General features: G+C 38.6%; 1 protein-coding gene across 1 annotated transcript in view; it reads left to right on the forward strand.

Moving 5' to 3' along the window:
- Window positions 1–17336, forward strand: part of LOC106939122 (glutamate receptor ionotropic, NMDA 2C-like) — a 54749-nt gene that overhangs the window by 20650 nt on the left and 16763 nt on the right. Inside the window, exons 3-6 of the mRNA XM_015021429.1 lie at window positions 3187–3285; window positions 13902–13967; window positions 14645–14833; window positions 16533–16873. Coding sequence (XP_014876915.1) covers window positions 3187–3285; window positions 13902–13967; window positions 14645–14833; window positions 16533–16873 — 695 coding nt within the window. The remainder of the gene's footprint in view (window positions 1–3186; window positions 3286–13901; window positions 13968–14644; window positions 14834–16532; window positions 16874–17336) is intronic.

Below are 17336 nucleotides of genomic sequence, written 5' to 3' on the forward strand. Positions count from 1 at the left end.
ATGGGGAAAAATTCCCCAAAAACAAAAAAAAAGAAAATTTTTAAAAAAAAAAAAAAAAAAAAAAAAAAAAAAAAGAAAAAGAAAAAAAGGGGGGGGTTATCTAGTCTAAAACATGGATAAACTCAGCTATTATACTCAAAAGACAAAACCCACAGATTATTTTTCTTTTTAACAATAAGCAGTTTTCTAACTCAAAAGTTAGGCACTGATTTTTTTTTAATTTTTATATGAAGATCATAATAAATTCCTGCCACTGCCATGAGACCAACTGCTTTCTTTTTCTTGCGACAACCAGCTTATTTATGGTGTGGACCATAGGTGTCTCAAAGTTGGAACAAGTGGAACAACTTCTTTCTTTAAAACTACAGATGTGTTGTTTTGCAACCCCATTTTTTCAGTCAAATAAATCTGACCACTTCCTGCAGACAAACTCATGTAAATTCTCTATGTACTTTTGTAAAAAAAAAAAAAAAAGAAAAAAAGATAAAATCTACTTTTAACAATTAGTGAAAGGCTAATGTGTCATGGCTACTCTTGCTCAAGAAAATGAATGCCACTAAAAATAAAAAGCAATTGTGGCGAGGTTTGTAGTTTAAAAAAGAGTTTAACTTATAAAAATAACTGACATATTCTCTGGGTTGATGTCAAACAAATTCCCTATGCATGTAAATGTTATTTTTGTTGTAGAAACACTTGTTCAATGCAAACAATCAGACCAACCACAACCCAACTACAGCAAAGCACTTTTAGGAAGCTATTTTCTCTGGTCATGATGTAATTAAGGATCTATGGAGGTCAAGTTGAGGTCTGAAGCTTTTCAGACGAAAATGCGTATAGGATTCCTAGAAATGCCAACCAAAGCCTCCATTTAACTCCATTCAAGAAGATTTACTTCCCTTAAATGGTGACGTACTGCTGGAAAAAAAAAAAAAAAAAAGTGTTTCGTTGAGTCAGACGTAGGAAAGACTTTCAGGTGTGATCGCCTCAAATTCAGCCTCGGTTTGCAAACTTTAAAAAGAATATAGAAGTCGAATCCATACATGTAGAGCCTGGGAATTACGTTGATCTCCCTGTTAGGGATATATATTTGTGTAGCTCTGTGCATAAAGGAAGAAGAATATGGTACAAAAAAAAAATATTGATCCTTTATTCATCTCATTATCCACAAAACTAGATGCACAAAATAGAAATGTAGACCAAAATCTCTCTAAAAACAAGCAAACTGACAATTATATGCCATAAAAGTATAAAAGATATAACATGTCTTAATGAGGATATTACAATAAATTGATGCCATGCCTTTATTCTCAGGACTGATTCAATATAATACCTTGTAAAAGTATTTTTTTAAGGGTAAAGAATGAACCCTTAAAAGAATGAACTGATTTCTACTTAATCTTGTTCAATTGTTGTACCTATAACAAACTGAGAAGTAAACTGGAGACTCTTCAACTTAGCAAATTTTCACATTAACTGTGTGGCCAGGGTCGAAAAAAAAAACAAACAAACAAAAAAACATACACATCTAAGTCCATCCCATTTTTCTGCTCTTAATATTGTAAAGGGCTGGTGTGACAACTGTTACCAACACATTTTATCATATGATAGCGCATTCAGAAATAACCTCAAATGCATAGATTAATAGTGCTCTTTAATTTGACATACTGCAAGAGATAATTCAGACTAACACGAGCTATCTCAGCAATTCATCTTATTGTCATTTTTTAAAATGAGTAGTAGAGGACATAAGCACTTAATGGAGCATTGAGAGAAGAAAAATCGCCATGGCCCAGTTTTGGAACCAGTAAAGAACTTGAGGGCACCCACACAGCTTCCCAAAGTGTGTACCTCCTCACATGCTTGGCAGTGGCAAAATGCAAGCACCTAAACCTCCATTCAAGCATTTGATTAAATTCTTTGAAGGCAACCTTCTGCTGGTAGAAGTTATTCATTGAAGTCACTTAAAATTTACTTAGAATGGGCCATGAGTAGACCATAAGTATATAAGTAGGTTACTGAAATACACATTAAATGGTTGATGGATTAGGGTTAGGGTTTAGGTTATGATGGGTGGGACTTGACAATCAGTACAAAACGACGCCTGGCAGACGACTCCTTCTTGTAGCATGCCTATCATCATGGAAAAGCTGGGCGCAAAACAACCAATACTACAAATGTGTAAAATGGTGAAACTATCTATAAAGCATCATCAAGTCTATTTCATTTTTTAGTGAGTGTAAAATTTCACAACTTGTTCTTATGATTTTGAGACATCCACCAATTTTCTATCGCAGGCCATACAGAGCTGTTTCGCCTTGGTAATTAACATCAGAATCACCCGGTTTGATGCAAGCTCAAATGTGACCTCCATCAAACTTTATGAAGTATCGGTAATGTTCTGTTAGGCATATTTGTCCATTCTCTGATTTATCATCCCATTTTGCTCAATTCTATGCTTTGTCTGAACAAAATGTCCCATGGCAGATGTCACCTTTGGTTGATTTGTACTCAACTTGTTTAGAAAGGAAACAACCTAAACCACAAAGATATAAAAAATGGAGGAATGGAAAAAATGACCAGCACCCACCTACAAGGCGCAAGCACCAAATTCCAGTTTGTTTCTTTTGGTTGCGAGTGTATGATTGGATTCCTGACTGTTAATCGATTTAGCTAATCACACATTTTCTTAATCTGCTCGCTGGGAGTCAATGAGCAAGAGCTGGGGTGCAGCCCGAGCAGTTTACCAATTCATTTCAGGATACCACAGAGACACAACCGTTCTCATGCCTGCAGTCAGTTCACAGTAATCTTTTTGCACTGTGGGAGGAAATCAAATTATCTCGAGAACATGGAAACTCCACACAGAAAATCCCCAGTCAGGTGTTGACCCCAAATCCCTCTAGCTTCAAGGCAACAATGGAACAACTGTGCAGCTCTAGTCTTAACCATTTCGCAAGAGATTAAAAGTCTCCCATGAAGATGTGTTACGGCTCATTTTCTAAATGTTGATGCCACCTTTACTTTTTTACGATTCCTGGGTTCCGTGTGTGTTTCTTCATCCTACCTAAAATGATTTTAAAACTGCTTTCAAATATCTCTGGACTTTTTTTTTTTTTTTTTTACTTTTAAAAATGTTTCAGTTTCTCTTTCAGCAGTCTTAAAGCTGATTTCCATCTGTTTCCTCAGGTGGCAGAAGTGGCACAAATCTTGGACTTCCTCTCCACACAGACAGCTCTGCCAATTGTGGGCATCAGTGGCGGCTCCGCAGTTGTTATTCCATACAAGGTACTGTCAGTGCACCGACATGATGTCCGTGAATGATCTTTCAGCAGTGGAGCCAGCTACTCAAGCTGGCTCCACTGCTGATGTTGTTTTAAAAGAGCATGCAGAAATGGTGAATATATATGGCGTGTTTGTGTTTTGGTGTAATATGTAAACACGTCAGAAGCTGTGCTTGCTCTTCACAGACTCCTGTCTTACGTAGAATCTCTTTGCATTGACATTGTTCACTTTAGAACAACGTATGTAGGTCAGAGCGGTGAAAACTACTTTGGCAAGAAACTTGCTGCATGCAAATATTTGGATATGAGCAATACAGACATGTGAGGAACAGCCTTCGACCCTTGTTAGCTCGTTTAATCCCTGCCTGGGAAAAAGTCTGAGTTGTTGGCAACGAAACTTTGCATAGACAGACGACTTTAAGAGGCGATCTTGCCTTCAATCAATCATCCCGATGTACAAGGAGAGCGGAAGGGTTTTTTTCTGCTTATATGTAGCTTGTATCTCCTTGATGAATAGAGATGCAAAGCACTGAGCTGTGTAGTTATCGTAAAGAAAAGATTGATGACACCAGATGGATTTTTAATCTCCGTTTTGTCTCTACTTTGAATCAGGAAAATGGATTCATCCCTTCTTCTCCCACTTTCCGCTCATCTGACCTTTTTCCTTAGTTGCTTGAACTGCCACATTTGAGCACCTCGTATTTATAGAACCGACTCTCACATAGTGAAGCACATGCAAATAAACCCTGTCACACATGAGAAGACACACACACACGCAGGCAGAGAGGCAAGGCGAAGTATTCTTTCTCACACCTATCCACCAGCGAGGGTTCCACACTGAGCCGAAGTGTAGCTGTGCGTCTGTAAATAATGGATTCCGCATTTTTTAAACTGTGTTGCATTCGCCAGCTTCCTGTTAATCAAAAGTTATCCACAGATGTCAAGTTATATATGGGTATTAAAAAGGAGGCATCAGAGCTGCAGGGGGCTGATTGATTTACTGTATTCTGATGGCAAAGTGAGAAAGGCAGAGTGAGTGAGAGAGTGAGTTAGAGGCTGAGAGAGGAGAAAGATGCTCTGATGAAGCTTGGCTGACAGCTGCCTGCAGGCAGCGTTTTACTGTCTCACTGATAAGTCTCCCTCCTCTCTTTTGTGAGGGGAAACAATCATCCTCATTCTCACACTTCTTTTATGCTTTCTATTTCAGTTTTGTTCACCTCCCCTCTTAATTTGTGTCGTTTGAATTTGCATATTTTTTATTCTTGTAAAAAGTCTTTGACAAATGTAGATTTAACCCTTGTGCGTGCGAGGACTGAGGCAAACGTAGAGGACTACCGCAAATGATACAAGTTTTACGTGTGTGGGGTCGGTTGGACCCCATTTCTACATACAAGGGTTAAGTAAGTTCATCCTTATGCAGCTGCTAAACTCTTTAAGGCGTGCCCTGGAAATATGCCGGAGGCCGACACTCCTCTGTGATCCCTTGAAAATCGGGAATTGCAAAACATTTGCTGATGAGGAGTCTGCAGTCTCTCTGTTCATTCAGTCTGCCGTCTTTGGTTGCATCTTCTCTGTGTCCAATGAAAAATAAAGTTTCAGTAACTGTCATTACAGTTCTGTAAAAAAAACAAAAATCTCAAGACACACTTGGACTAAAGCAACTTTAACAGAAATTACTATTACTATGAAGTTGAGATCTGGACTTTGAAAAGTTGGTTGCAATTGCAACTCCTTGACTCATTTCTTTTATATTTAAACTGTCATATATTTGTAGCTCTTTTTTTTGCAATGATTGCCCATAATTTTACATTTGACTTCAGAATACTTTAATATATGACGTCACAGTGGTCCAGTTAGTATCAGTGTTGCTTTACAGCAAGAAGGTCCTGAGTTTGAATCCAGACCTGGCCTCTTCCTGCAGGTTCTCCCTGTGCATTTTCATGACATCACGCCCGGGTCGACGACTCTGACAGAGCTCAGTGCAAAGTGTTATGTTATTGATCAGAAGTTTGCTGCCATGTTTAATCCAAACATGGACTAGTACATCAGTGTTAACATTTGTCTTCAAGTAGTTCTCTTCCACTATCCAGGTTTTGTCTGTGCAGGAAACAGAAATACTTTTGTGGAGCGTTTATATGTGTGATTCTTCACTAAATAACTACCAAGAGCTCTGGTAAATTTTAGCCATTTTAGTCAAATGGCTAAAATCTCCTGGTTGGAAATATCAGCACAGTTGCCCACTGGGGAGGCTGTTTGCAGAAAAGCGCAGCCCCCTCCCCGTGACTGCATTGTAGAAACAAAATAGAAGATGCAGGAAGGGAGGGAGAACACTGGCAGGTAGCGCTGTGACATATACAGAAGTAGGAGGTGTGTCCGTCAGGTGATCTACACTGTGTCAGAGTACAAGTGACCAAGAAGCATGTGACTGTGTGTTGACTGTTTGACTTCGAATGAAGTATGTGGGACGGAGCATTAATTGATATACTGATGTCACACCGTTGCAATCTACCGTTGTGGGAGCCAGACACAGTGCCAGAGAGAAAATAACTCTCTGGCATGATGTGGAACCATACAACAACAGATTAAGTATGAATATCTCATCTTTCTAAAGGACAGTCCTTCCAAACAAGGCATACTTGTCAAATTTGTTTAAGTTCTGTCAACAGCTTTGACATCTAGCAAGCTATAAAAATGGCTTTAGAGCCCTCCCAGGTTAATGGGCATCAGCAGCTGATTCTTTGCATTATTGCCAATGTATATCCTGCTTTGCATTGTACTACTGACACACATTTGAATGCTCCTTACTAGCAAAACCAAAACTCCTACTTTGAAGTTTTCTTACTGGTGATCAAATCCATTTGATCACTGGCTGATGGTTTTTTTTTTGTTTTTTTTTTTCACTTGGTCTTTGTGATCTGTGATCCTGGATACCTGGGTCAACGTGTAGCATTACTTTCTTCCCCGGTTCTCAATATTTTTATCTACCGTAGTTTGTCACTCCTATATAATGTCTGCCATGTTTTTATAAGTATTATTTTGGGACTCGTTCAAGTCTTGACCATTTATTGATTCTCTGTAAGTGAGAGCAGCAGCAAACAGACACACGGTTTATCCAAGGCCCTGGTGATACTATTTTTCTTAAGATGTCACAGTGTTTAGTGACAGCTCTCTGTGTAGCACCTCACTCCTCCCTGCACACTCTCACCTTTACTGTATTTTCCTTCCTTGAACGTTGGTTTGTTGTCAATAGGAAGACAAAAGCTTATCAGCAGTGTCTGGCTCAATGGGGCAGGTGGATTGGATGAAGAAAGATGCATGCATGAGCGCACGATTCTCTTAAGGGATAAAAGAGCTCAATGCTACTTAATTATCAATAGCCTGATGATGATGATGATGATGAAAGCCTTTGATGATGGTTTAAAAAGAAGCGGCAGCCGCCCGGGCCGCCTGTTTATGGTTGCTGTCTCAATGATCTCTTTCTATTGCGAACAACAAGGAAGGAGGGAAAGAGACAAAGATGAAAAGATTGAAGGGAGGAGAGGAAGTGTGTCCTTTGTCATCCGGTACATACATCAAGCAGGAGCGAGGAGGAGGAAATGAGAAAGCGTGAGGAATGGCTGAGAAAAAGGCATAAAGACTGTTCAATGGGCCCTGCAAGGGAAGAGGAAAAAACACGCACCTCTCGAAGGAGTTGGAAATCATAGCCTGGATAAGTTTCCTCGTTCAGTTTCTCTACTCTTAGCTGCTGGCAGTCCTGGTAGCGTGTTGGGTGATCCTTAGAGGGTGCTGCCTCCAGATGTGTGGTCAGTTATGGAGAAAACAACAAGAAACCTCAGCACGTAAAACAAAACTTTCAGTTAACTGCAAAAATATTCCACAGTTGGATAAATTATGGCAACACTCTTCAAACAGTCCCAGGTAGACCCTTTCGGTCCTAAACAAAGTAGGGGATAATGGAAAACAAGCATAATCTATAAAGGTATCAAAGATGAGCTTTTCCACATTTACTCTATTGACTATAGGTCTCTACTTTGACTGGGACATTGTTATAAATGAGCATGCTTTACTTTGAATATCTGGTTGTATGTTTATGATTTATATTCTGCTGGAAGGGCAACGAACCACCACCCCAATCCTGAATTTTGCAGCCTGTAAAAGGTTTTCAAGAATTGCCCTGATGGTTGCTCCATCTGCTTTCTACTATCAAAAAAACAACCACAAAGTGTGACGCTGCCACCACCACGTTTCACTATAGGGACTATGTCATAAGTGTGCAGTGATGATTTTCTACCACACAGTATTTCACAGGGCAGTTGAAAACGTTTGTATTGGTTTTATTTCACTGGATCATTTCATTTTTACATGCTTGCGTTGTCCCCTGATTCGCTTGAGGCAAGTTGAAAATGGGCCTCATAGTTTACTCGTTTCAAGAACGGCTTTTCTGTTGCTTTCTCTCCATGAAGGCCAGATTTGTTGAGCGCACAACTAGTTGTCCTGTCATTAAATTCCAAATCCTGAGCTTTGGATCTCTGCAGCTCCTCTATAATCATCATGGGCATCTTGACTGTATCTGTGATCATTTCTCTATGATCTGGCCAGTCAGTTTAGATGAATGGATAAAATGCAACACGGCTTTAGCCCTCATCTTTATTATTTTTACAAAAAGAAAGATCAACCTTTGCTGTTCACCACATTTTAAAATAAAGAAGCATCTGTGCTTTAGCAAAAGCTACTAAAATGTACTTCTTGTTGTGATTATAAAACTGAGAATAAACAAAGCGACTATTACTACTGTATCTACTAACAAAGTGGATGATGTAGTTGCTTCAGGGACAAATGTAAGCCCTGGGAGCTAGCTACATTTGAAGGTCACACTGAACTTGAGATGTTGGATTGCACTGGTTCAAGGAGCTAGATGTCTCTAACTGGATTGTGGTGTTTGTTTCTTTTTTGAGGGGGTTGTTGGTTTGCTTATGTGGTCAAACTGACCTGCTTTCTCTGTTTAACCTTCTGTCCTTGAGTGTCTTCAGTTCAACCCCCCCCCCACCACGGTTCATTTTGGCTCTTCCTTGCCCTCATAATTCAGAAAGCAGAGGCTTCATAAAGAGGTCATGAAAAAAAATCGGAGCCGCTGCACAGCGTTCCCACTGGAAGCTGGAAACTACGGTAATGGCCAAGTCACCCCTAAGCTTGACAGCTGGCCTCTCGTAAGTTTAATGAAGTTGTCAGTCATACTGGTAATGTAACAGCGTATGCATGGAGTCAGGCATTGTGGTTTTGTATATTTAAAAGGTCAGGTGTCAAAAGTCACTTAAATACATATCCCACCATTTTTAATCAGTCACAACCAAATTTGTGTCAGTTTGATGCTTAAGCATTTCAAGAAACTATAACCTGATGCTTTTGAAACTAATCTGGCAAGAATTAGAAATGACTTACTGTTATTATTGCATGAAAAGGCGCAATAATATTTTGGAAGGGTGCTGAGCTTCAAAAACACTGAAGCGCAGCACCCTTCAGAAAAATGTCGCAAAATGTCTTTAAAACTTTCCCCCCACTACTTTGTCTATTGTAAAAAAAAAAAAAAAAAAAAATACAAAGACATACCAAAAATACCAGAAAAATACATTTATGTTTGTGGTTGAAATGTAACAAAACGTCCAAGTAATATGTTTATGTGTGTATTCTTAAAGGGGTGACCTGGAGTATAATGTACGGTGTTTTCCAGGTACATAGTGTAATTTTTAGCACAATCAATTAACCATGTCACCTTCAGTTGTTAAGGAAAAGCTGGACATATCAAACTTAGCTTAAACAAAATTCGACTTCACAATTTGACACCTTGAAATTGGGTGTCTGTCTCTTTAAGGAGCTCCTGCTCCATCTTCAGAATGTCATCACAACAGCGTTCCTTTACAATGCCGTTTACAACTCTTCTTTGGAGCGTTGCACTGAGAAGTAGTTCGTATTATAGGCTTTTGCAGACTCACAGTTCCACCAGGAGTTTGCAAATTGCAGCACCCATTAAGTTTTCCACATTTACATAAGGAATGTTTTTATTTAAGATTAACTACATGATGATAATTCATAAAACTATTTCCAGTTTCTAATTTAATTGCATAATCAATTGATAGTTTCACCGGCAATATTCGAATTGAAACAATCCATTCAAACCATTGTATTTACTGTGTGCTCCAGGCTGTATATTGGCAAAAGAACTACAGTCAGAAGTCTGAGTAAAGTGATGTGGAGAGAAAATGTGTAAACTTAGCTAGAGAAACATACTCTGTGGTAAATTACAACTTCTACAGATGAAACAGATAAATCTGGATAAAAACAAAAAAAGCACAAAATATCATGCTGAGTCTGGCAAAGACTTTTCGTAATGGTTATTGTAAAACCCTGCTTCTCTATCAACGAAGCGAAGCTTCTTGAAATGTCTGTGACCCAGTTTACCGAAAACAATCACAGTTTTATTCCTTGAAAATCACAAACGGATCAATGCAGTCGATTGCGAAAAAAGATCTGCCTGAAGTTCGACAGCACAAAGCTACCCCCCCCTGGGAGGGAAGGAGTATGCAAGCAGCCACCATGTCCACGGTCTTCCTGTCACATTACCATACGCTCCTGCAGTAAGACTGCTAATTACGCCTGCGTGTGACAGCCGCGCTGCCAAGGTGGCGGCAACGTGACGGCTGGGAGGGATAGATGAGAGGAGGTGAGGGCGAACTCTTGTTTCTTCATGTGGATGTGCTCCTGTGAGAGGCAGATGTGGAAAAGAAGGTCACTTTGTTGTAATTCCTATTAGAATCCACAACCGGCTGAGTGAAAGCGAAAATCCTGGAATAAGTCTGATTTTCGCTTTAATTAGACAGACATAAAAGCGAGCAGACCAAAGGTTTTATCAGATTAATAGTTTGTGTAAAAGCTCAAACATGTCTAATAGCCATTAAAATGATGCACCTCAGCAGTTTTCTCATATGTCAGCTGAAGTAGGGCACTACAGTGAACTCCAGCTGCCAGTCCATTTTTTATTTATTTAGTAACAGCCTGATATGCCTGTGTTCTGCTACTTTTTTTTTATGAGCTATTCTGATGCAAAGTCCAGCCAGTGGTCTGGTTGCCACTTTGTCTGCGAAGGTGAGCCTCAAAACAAGCTCAGACAGAGATAAAGCTTGTGGAAATTCAGCGAGGAAGAGTCTCGCTCTGATATTCCTGCGGTAGTCCTCAGGCTGCGGCGCTCTCTTGGGCTTTGCAGAAGCTCTCAACTGTGGGAAAGAGAAAAATCAACAGAAGGGAGCGATGACAGGTAGTCTCATAGGTGACTACCTATGAGACACAAAGAGAAAGAAAAGATCTGAGACCTCGCCCCTAGGGGTGCTCCATGGCTTAACTCCTTCTCCAACGCATTCTTTCTTAAACGTACGTTTACGACTTCTTCACATATTCCTATATTTGACTCACAGAACAAACACATGTTCAGAATGATTAAGAAGACTGATGTTACGCCTGATGTTCATCTTCTTACACCAGCTGCCTGTTAACAAATCAAATTCAGAAAATGAAAACTTGTCAAAGCCCTGCATGCTCTCTTACACCTTGTTACATCATAGACCTGCTCCTGGTTCTGCAGCAACATTAGCCTGCTTAGATCCCCAAACTATGTTAACTTTGAGGCTGGGATAGACCGTCTAGACCAGTGTTTCTCAATTCCGGTCCTCAGGCCTCCCTGTCCTGCATGTTTTAGGTGTTTCCCTTCTGCTACACACCTGGATTGAATCTGTGGGTGATTAACAGGCTTCTGCAGTACTTGATGGGCATGCAATCATCTGAATCTACTGTTCTGGAATAGAGCCACATCTAAAACATGCAGACCAGGGGGGCCTGAGGACTGGAATTGAGAAGCACTGGTCTAGACAGTGAGGCATATTTATTTTTAGATAATTCAAAGTTTTCTAAATGTCACTTTTAATTCTGTGTTACTGTAATATTAAAACACGCAAAAGAGAACAGAGCAAGAAAAAACAAAATATTCTCATTGAGAATATTTTTATAAATTTATTTAAATTAACACAAAATCATTTTCTCATAAGTGTCCGGACTCTTTGCAATAACCCTGAACACAGCTGAACGTATTTATTTCCCCTAATCTTGAATCCTTGAACTTTATTATGTTTTGTCATGTTACAACTATAGACTAAATTGTGTTTTATAGAGATTTTATGTGAAAGTTGAAAGGAAATAGCACATCATTTTCAAATGTTTTTACAATTAAAGAGTTGAAAAGTGTGGTGTGCATTTGTAATCAGCCCCTCCTTGCTGTGCTGCCTACATCGTTACTTTTATTTTTCTCCTCCTTCCCTTTCTTTCCCATCTCCACAACACAAAAAATAGATTCCTCATTGATACCTCATAGTTAATTGGCAAACTTCTTCACTGTCGCTTCATGCAGTTACACCCCACCACCCCGCTTCTTCATTAGGTCAGTGTGTCTGAAGGTGAAAAGGTCATTGCTGAGAAATAACCTTTATCCTGAATCCTCATATGAAGCACAGACTTTGGATACTTCTATATCTTTACATCGGTTTTGCCAATACGCTCAGATAGCTGTGGCCTTATTCACTGCATGTCTAAGTGCATTTTTGAAGGGCATGTTCCAACATGAATGACTTTCCACACTACAGAATGCACTGAATCAAGCAGATGTGTTTTTCTACAGCTCTGATGTGATAATCAGCCTGGTCAGAGTACGGAGGAAATGGACTAAAAATTATGCCGCCAGAAAATATACAGCTGGCTGTGAGACAACTCTAACAAAGTCAGGCAGTGACCCAAGTCTCTCTGAATGGGGCTTTAAAATAGATGTTCACTGATACTTCAAATCTGAATGCCATATCTGCACAAAACAGAACAAACTCCCAGAGAAAAGAGGTCAAATAATTTCAGCATGAGAAAGACTTGAGGATGTAGCTTTTTATTTAAATAGGTTTCAACCAAATGAAGTTTGTTTACTTTGTTGCCTTAATTCAAATTCACTATACCCATTTCAGCTTTTGCAAATTGTTTGAATATATGATAATCTTATTGCATATAATTCTGAATTTTCAGGAGCAATAAAAATAGTATGTCTACTTTATATTTACATACAGTGTACACAGTTGTAGTTTTTTTTATTTGTACTATCTGATGGGATTTCCTTCTAAATGATTCTGAAAAAATTCAAGATGTAAAATCCTTTGAGAGATTCAAAACATTTCATCAGCACCGCCTGCTTTGAAATCTTGACATGATTTGGTTAATTCTTGTTTGCACTATGACAACACGTCTGTTCAAACAATAATTACGAGTGACCTAATGTTTTGTGAAAGGTGAAATTCTGATTAATTACGACTCGGTTTTATGTTCTTCCTTTACGTGACAAAATGATTCTTCTTATTTGCTTGTCCTCTTAACACCATACCTGCATAATATTTTCTGAATAAATAGGAATGCAACATTTCTTAGATTGATAGACTGCAGGAAGATTATTTTATTGGCTCCTCTGGAGGTTTATGTCTTGACCTATAAAGGAACGTTGAGCCAGCGATGTCCACAAAACAAATATAAAATGTACCTAAAAGTACATTTTTGGATTTATTTTAAAGCCTCACCTGTAATCTGTCTGCTGTGTTCCTGGGGCTTCAATAATACTATTAACCAATATGAACTACTAATATTTTTGTCAGAGCCTGTATGTGATAAACAGTTATTCATACTATAATATTAAGCACTTCAAAACACATCATAAATATATTTTAAAAAAGTTAATTGAATCTTTTGGTGAGCCACCAGCGGCTCCATCTGGCACCCTCTTTAGAAAACTTTCTAGAAGCACCCCTGTTTGTCAAAGTGTCTTCGGTTCTGACGGCTGGATGACAAGAATACACATGATTCATGCTTCATGATTCGTCCTTGTCATGTTTCCACTTTGTCATTTATTTCTCCTCCCCTCACTCTTGTTGCCATTTTTACGCTGAAGCTTGTTAAATGTGTTTAACAAGCCCTCCCCTGTCAATGCACTCTGAGTCGGTATGCAAATGTATGCAAACACGCGGACACGAACAACGTTGGACCTCCCCTTTTTGACAGAAAGAGAGCAGCGGGACTGAGCGTTTGCACTTTGAACACACTTGCACAAGACTGAGGCAGAAAATGAAAAATCCCAGGCTTCTGTAAATCGAATGCATCAATAAATATGCAAAATGTAAAATTTATATTCAGAGCAAAAGTTCATCATGTAAAGCATCTCTTGTACTTGTATCACTATTGCTGGAGGGCACGTGCTGCAGCAGATGTTTATTGCCTATAAGTCGATAGTTAGAAGTTTATTGTTTGTAATGTTTAGAACATTGTTCGATTACTGACCCAATTCATCAAAAATCAACATTTAAAATATGGTTCAGATTCATTCATGGTATTTTATTGAACTTTTGTCAACCTCTTTATTCTGGACATAATACAAGGCAGTCAAAATTACTCACTGTAGCCTTACGATGGAGTCCAGTCAAAAGAACATGAGAAATGATAGCATTCGTGATAACTCATAGAATTGTGTCAGTGCATTTTGTTTGTTTTTTACAGGCTGAAGGATCCTCCTTTCTACAGATGGGAGCTTCTTTGGAGCAGCAGGTCATCTGCATGTTCAAGGTACGGAAATCAATCAGCCAAATCTCTTTTCTGCCCTTGAGAAAGAAAAGGGTTATCATAACAATTAATTAAAGGGTCAATCATGACTCCTGAGGCCTTCGTAGGCCGATTAACACCATGACGGGACATCCCAAGAGCCTGTGGGGAATCCCTGATTTGAAGTCCTGGCCCAATTTCCACAAACCAGTCCAATCTGGATTCATGGCAGATTGTAAATGTTCTCATGGGACTGGATAACATCGTTGTAAAACATGTTTCCAAGTCAATCGGACAATCCTGGTAAAATCTGTCAGACCCTAATTTCACCTCGTTGACATTTGCAGAATATTTTCAACAACTTTTGTTATATTGACACTTACGGAAAATCATGCAGGGCATAATAATTTGTCGAGTTGTAGCTCATTTTGACAAACTTGAAAGCAGATCAGTTGGGAAATTATGGAACAATTTAGTAATTCTGGAGCATGTAAAAAAAAACGAGATCCCACAATTTGGTCCAAAAGAAACAATTACAGTGCCTTGCAAACGTAGTCATATGTACAGATGTCCTGCTAATCTAACTGAGGTTGATCTATTTCATAAAGAATAATTGGGGGTAGGGGATGGGGAGTGGGGTAATTCAGACACTAGACTGCAAATCATATTTGTAATTTTCTGCCTTTACATGTCTTTGTCAGGTCTTGGAGGAGTATGACTGGGCAGAGTTTGCTGTAATCACCAGCTTGATGCCGGGCTACGACACCTTTGTGGATCTAGTTCAGTCCTACACAGACACATCCTACTTTCTCTGGAATCTGCAGGATATCATGTCTCTGGAAATGTCAGTTGGTGCCAATGATTTGAAGACCAAGCGCATCCTGCAGCAGGTAAAGTGAAGCAGCAGTTTGCATATTTTCCTCAACGTTAACTACACTGCATGGAAATAGGAAAGCAGATGAATATCATAGTTTCTTTTCTTCTTGTTCTTAAGCATGGAGCAAACTCATCATTTTCCAGTCTATAATTGCTATGCAAAATCTAAAGAAATTCAAGATTAGATGGGAAAATAAAAGATTGACAACTATCAAAGATACAGAACCAATTTCTAAGGTTTTAAGACTTTGTTGAACCACAGCGAGAGCCATTGTAACACCAAGGTGGTGGACCTTTGATTTATCTTTTGCCAACAATACATCTCGATTTTTGTGTCAACAAATGTTTTTGAGTTGAAACATTTTGGATGTAACAACAACAGAGCAATCTGGGAGAAGGAAAGTGTTTTTTCCTTTTTATAGCACTGTCCATACTAGTGACACAACTTTTAATGTTTTCTCACCACAAAATCAGTCCGTTTGATTTAGAAATTTCTGAACTCAACTAGACTCAATTAGGCTGAAGGCCACACAGCGCACAAGAAACGTTGGCGTTATTGTGGATTCAGACCTGTATTTTAACATTGTCACTATCTGTAAAACATTGTCACAATAATGATTTTCTAGAACAATAGGACAAAAAAAAGTGTGCATGCTTTTATTTTCACTGGGTTAGTCGGCTTCTGTGGAAGCAATCAATGAGGTTTCACCGATTCCCTCCTGGTTTCTAAAAGTGAACGAAACAAAGGGAGGGTTTTGTTGATTCTCAGCTCTGGAAAACCTGAAACATGGAGAAACTGTTGGCACCTTTAAATCAAACTGAAAACGTTTCCAATTACTGCAGCTTATCTATAAAAAAATCAAAGATTGATTTCTCTACCAGTTCATATGAATCATGTATCTGAAATATGTTTTTTTTTTCTTTATCTCTGTTTTATGTTTCAACTGATTACTATGAAATACAGTGCATAAATGGTGCTATATAAATAAATCTCTTTTCTTAAAAGCTAAGTGTCTTTTATTTATTTATTTATTTATTTATTTATTTATTTATTTATTTATTTATTTATTTATTTTATAGAAATAAAAATAAATAAATAAATTATAGTGTCAAAATTCAAACATTTACAAAGGAAACAATTTTCCAAAAAGTGTTGTAAAGGTTCTGAGCTGAAATCTTTTAGGGTTGAACAGCTTATAATATCCCTACAAACCGTGCTTTTAAAACTTTGAACTATTTGTTTTGAAGAGCTTGTCCACCACCATTTAATAATAATAATAATAATAATAATAATAATAATAATAATAATAATAATAATAATTTACAGAAATTATCAGCAGATATGAAATCAATTATTCTTCCCAAAAAACAAAGTCCAAAGCTCTTTTGTAAATAAAATCAGGACTTGATCAATACAAAAGCAGCTCACATGATATAATTGTTAGAACTAAGTTTGTAGTGAAAATTAGAGGATTTTCTCTTTCCTTCTCTTTAAGTGTCAGATCTCTGTAAAATCCAAAAACCCTTTGGATATTGTATCATGTAGTAAAGGGAAACATTTATAGGTTTTATATTTCAAAACCTGAATTGTCCATTTGTTAAAACATCCAGAACACTGCGATATTACTGACTTGACAGAACCAGAAGAAGTTCATAAATCTGATACCGCATCCTGCATATTTAATAAACAGCAGATTTCTCGTCTTTTTGCAGTTGGACTCGCAGGTCCTGTTGGCATACTGCTCCCACGAGGAAGCTCAGTACCTGTTTCGTCTAGCAGGCGAGTTGGGTCTGCTGGGGCCCGGCTACATCTGGATCCTCCCCAGTCTTGCCGTAGGCAACCCCAACAGCCCTCCACCTGCCACTTTCCCTGTAGGTGTGATCGGTGTGATCACGGACCAGTGGAGGAAAAGCTTGCGGCAGAGAGTAAGGGAGGGCGTCGCCATCGTAGCCAAAGGGGCAGAGAGTTTCAAGAAGCATTATGGTTTCATTCCTGAAGGGCATGGAGATTGCAGTAAACCAGCAAAACAGTCAGAGAACAACACCCTGTTCAGGTGGGGCATGTTTAATTCATCACTTCTTATTTTTTTTTTTTTAACAGCATGGCTTTTTAATCACCTCTTCCTTTGTCTTACATTGGATGATATAAATATTGTTAAGTTTGCGCCATGATATAAAATGATGCTCAAATTTGCCCAAAAAAGTCACAGTACAGACCAAAACTATTGAGCCAAGATACAAAAAGAATACCGGTCATAGTTATTATATACAGAGCCACTTATATGCCCCTTCGATTTTGACTTGTTTAATTATGTTATTTTTTTTTAACAAAAGATGATCAAATGCAGCCCAGATCCATTTGAATAAAACCTTGAAATTGCCCTTTAATTGGGTGCCGATGGGAAGCTCCAAAGTAGATTCAGGCTGCAGCATTGTTACCTGCTGAGCTGCTGTATTCTCACAGCGCTCACAAATTGCTTGTGTCCAGTCTGTGATTACTTTGCATAAATGGTGGAT

This window comes from Poecilia latipinna, unplaced genomic scaffold (genome assembly GCF_001443285.1).
Source record: "Poecilia latipinna isolate Pla-1442-1.1 unplaced genomic scaffold, P_latipinna-1.0 Scaffold84, whole genome shotgun sequence".
Classification (NCBI taxonomy): domain Eukaryota; kingdom Metazoa; phylum Chordata; class Actinopteri; order Cyprinodontiformes; family Poeciliidae; genus Poecilia; species Poecilia latipinna.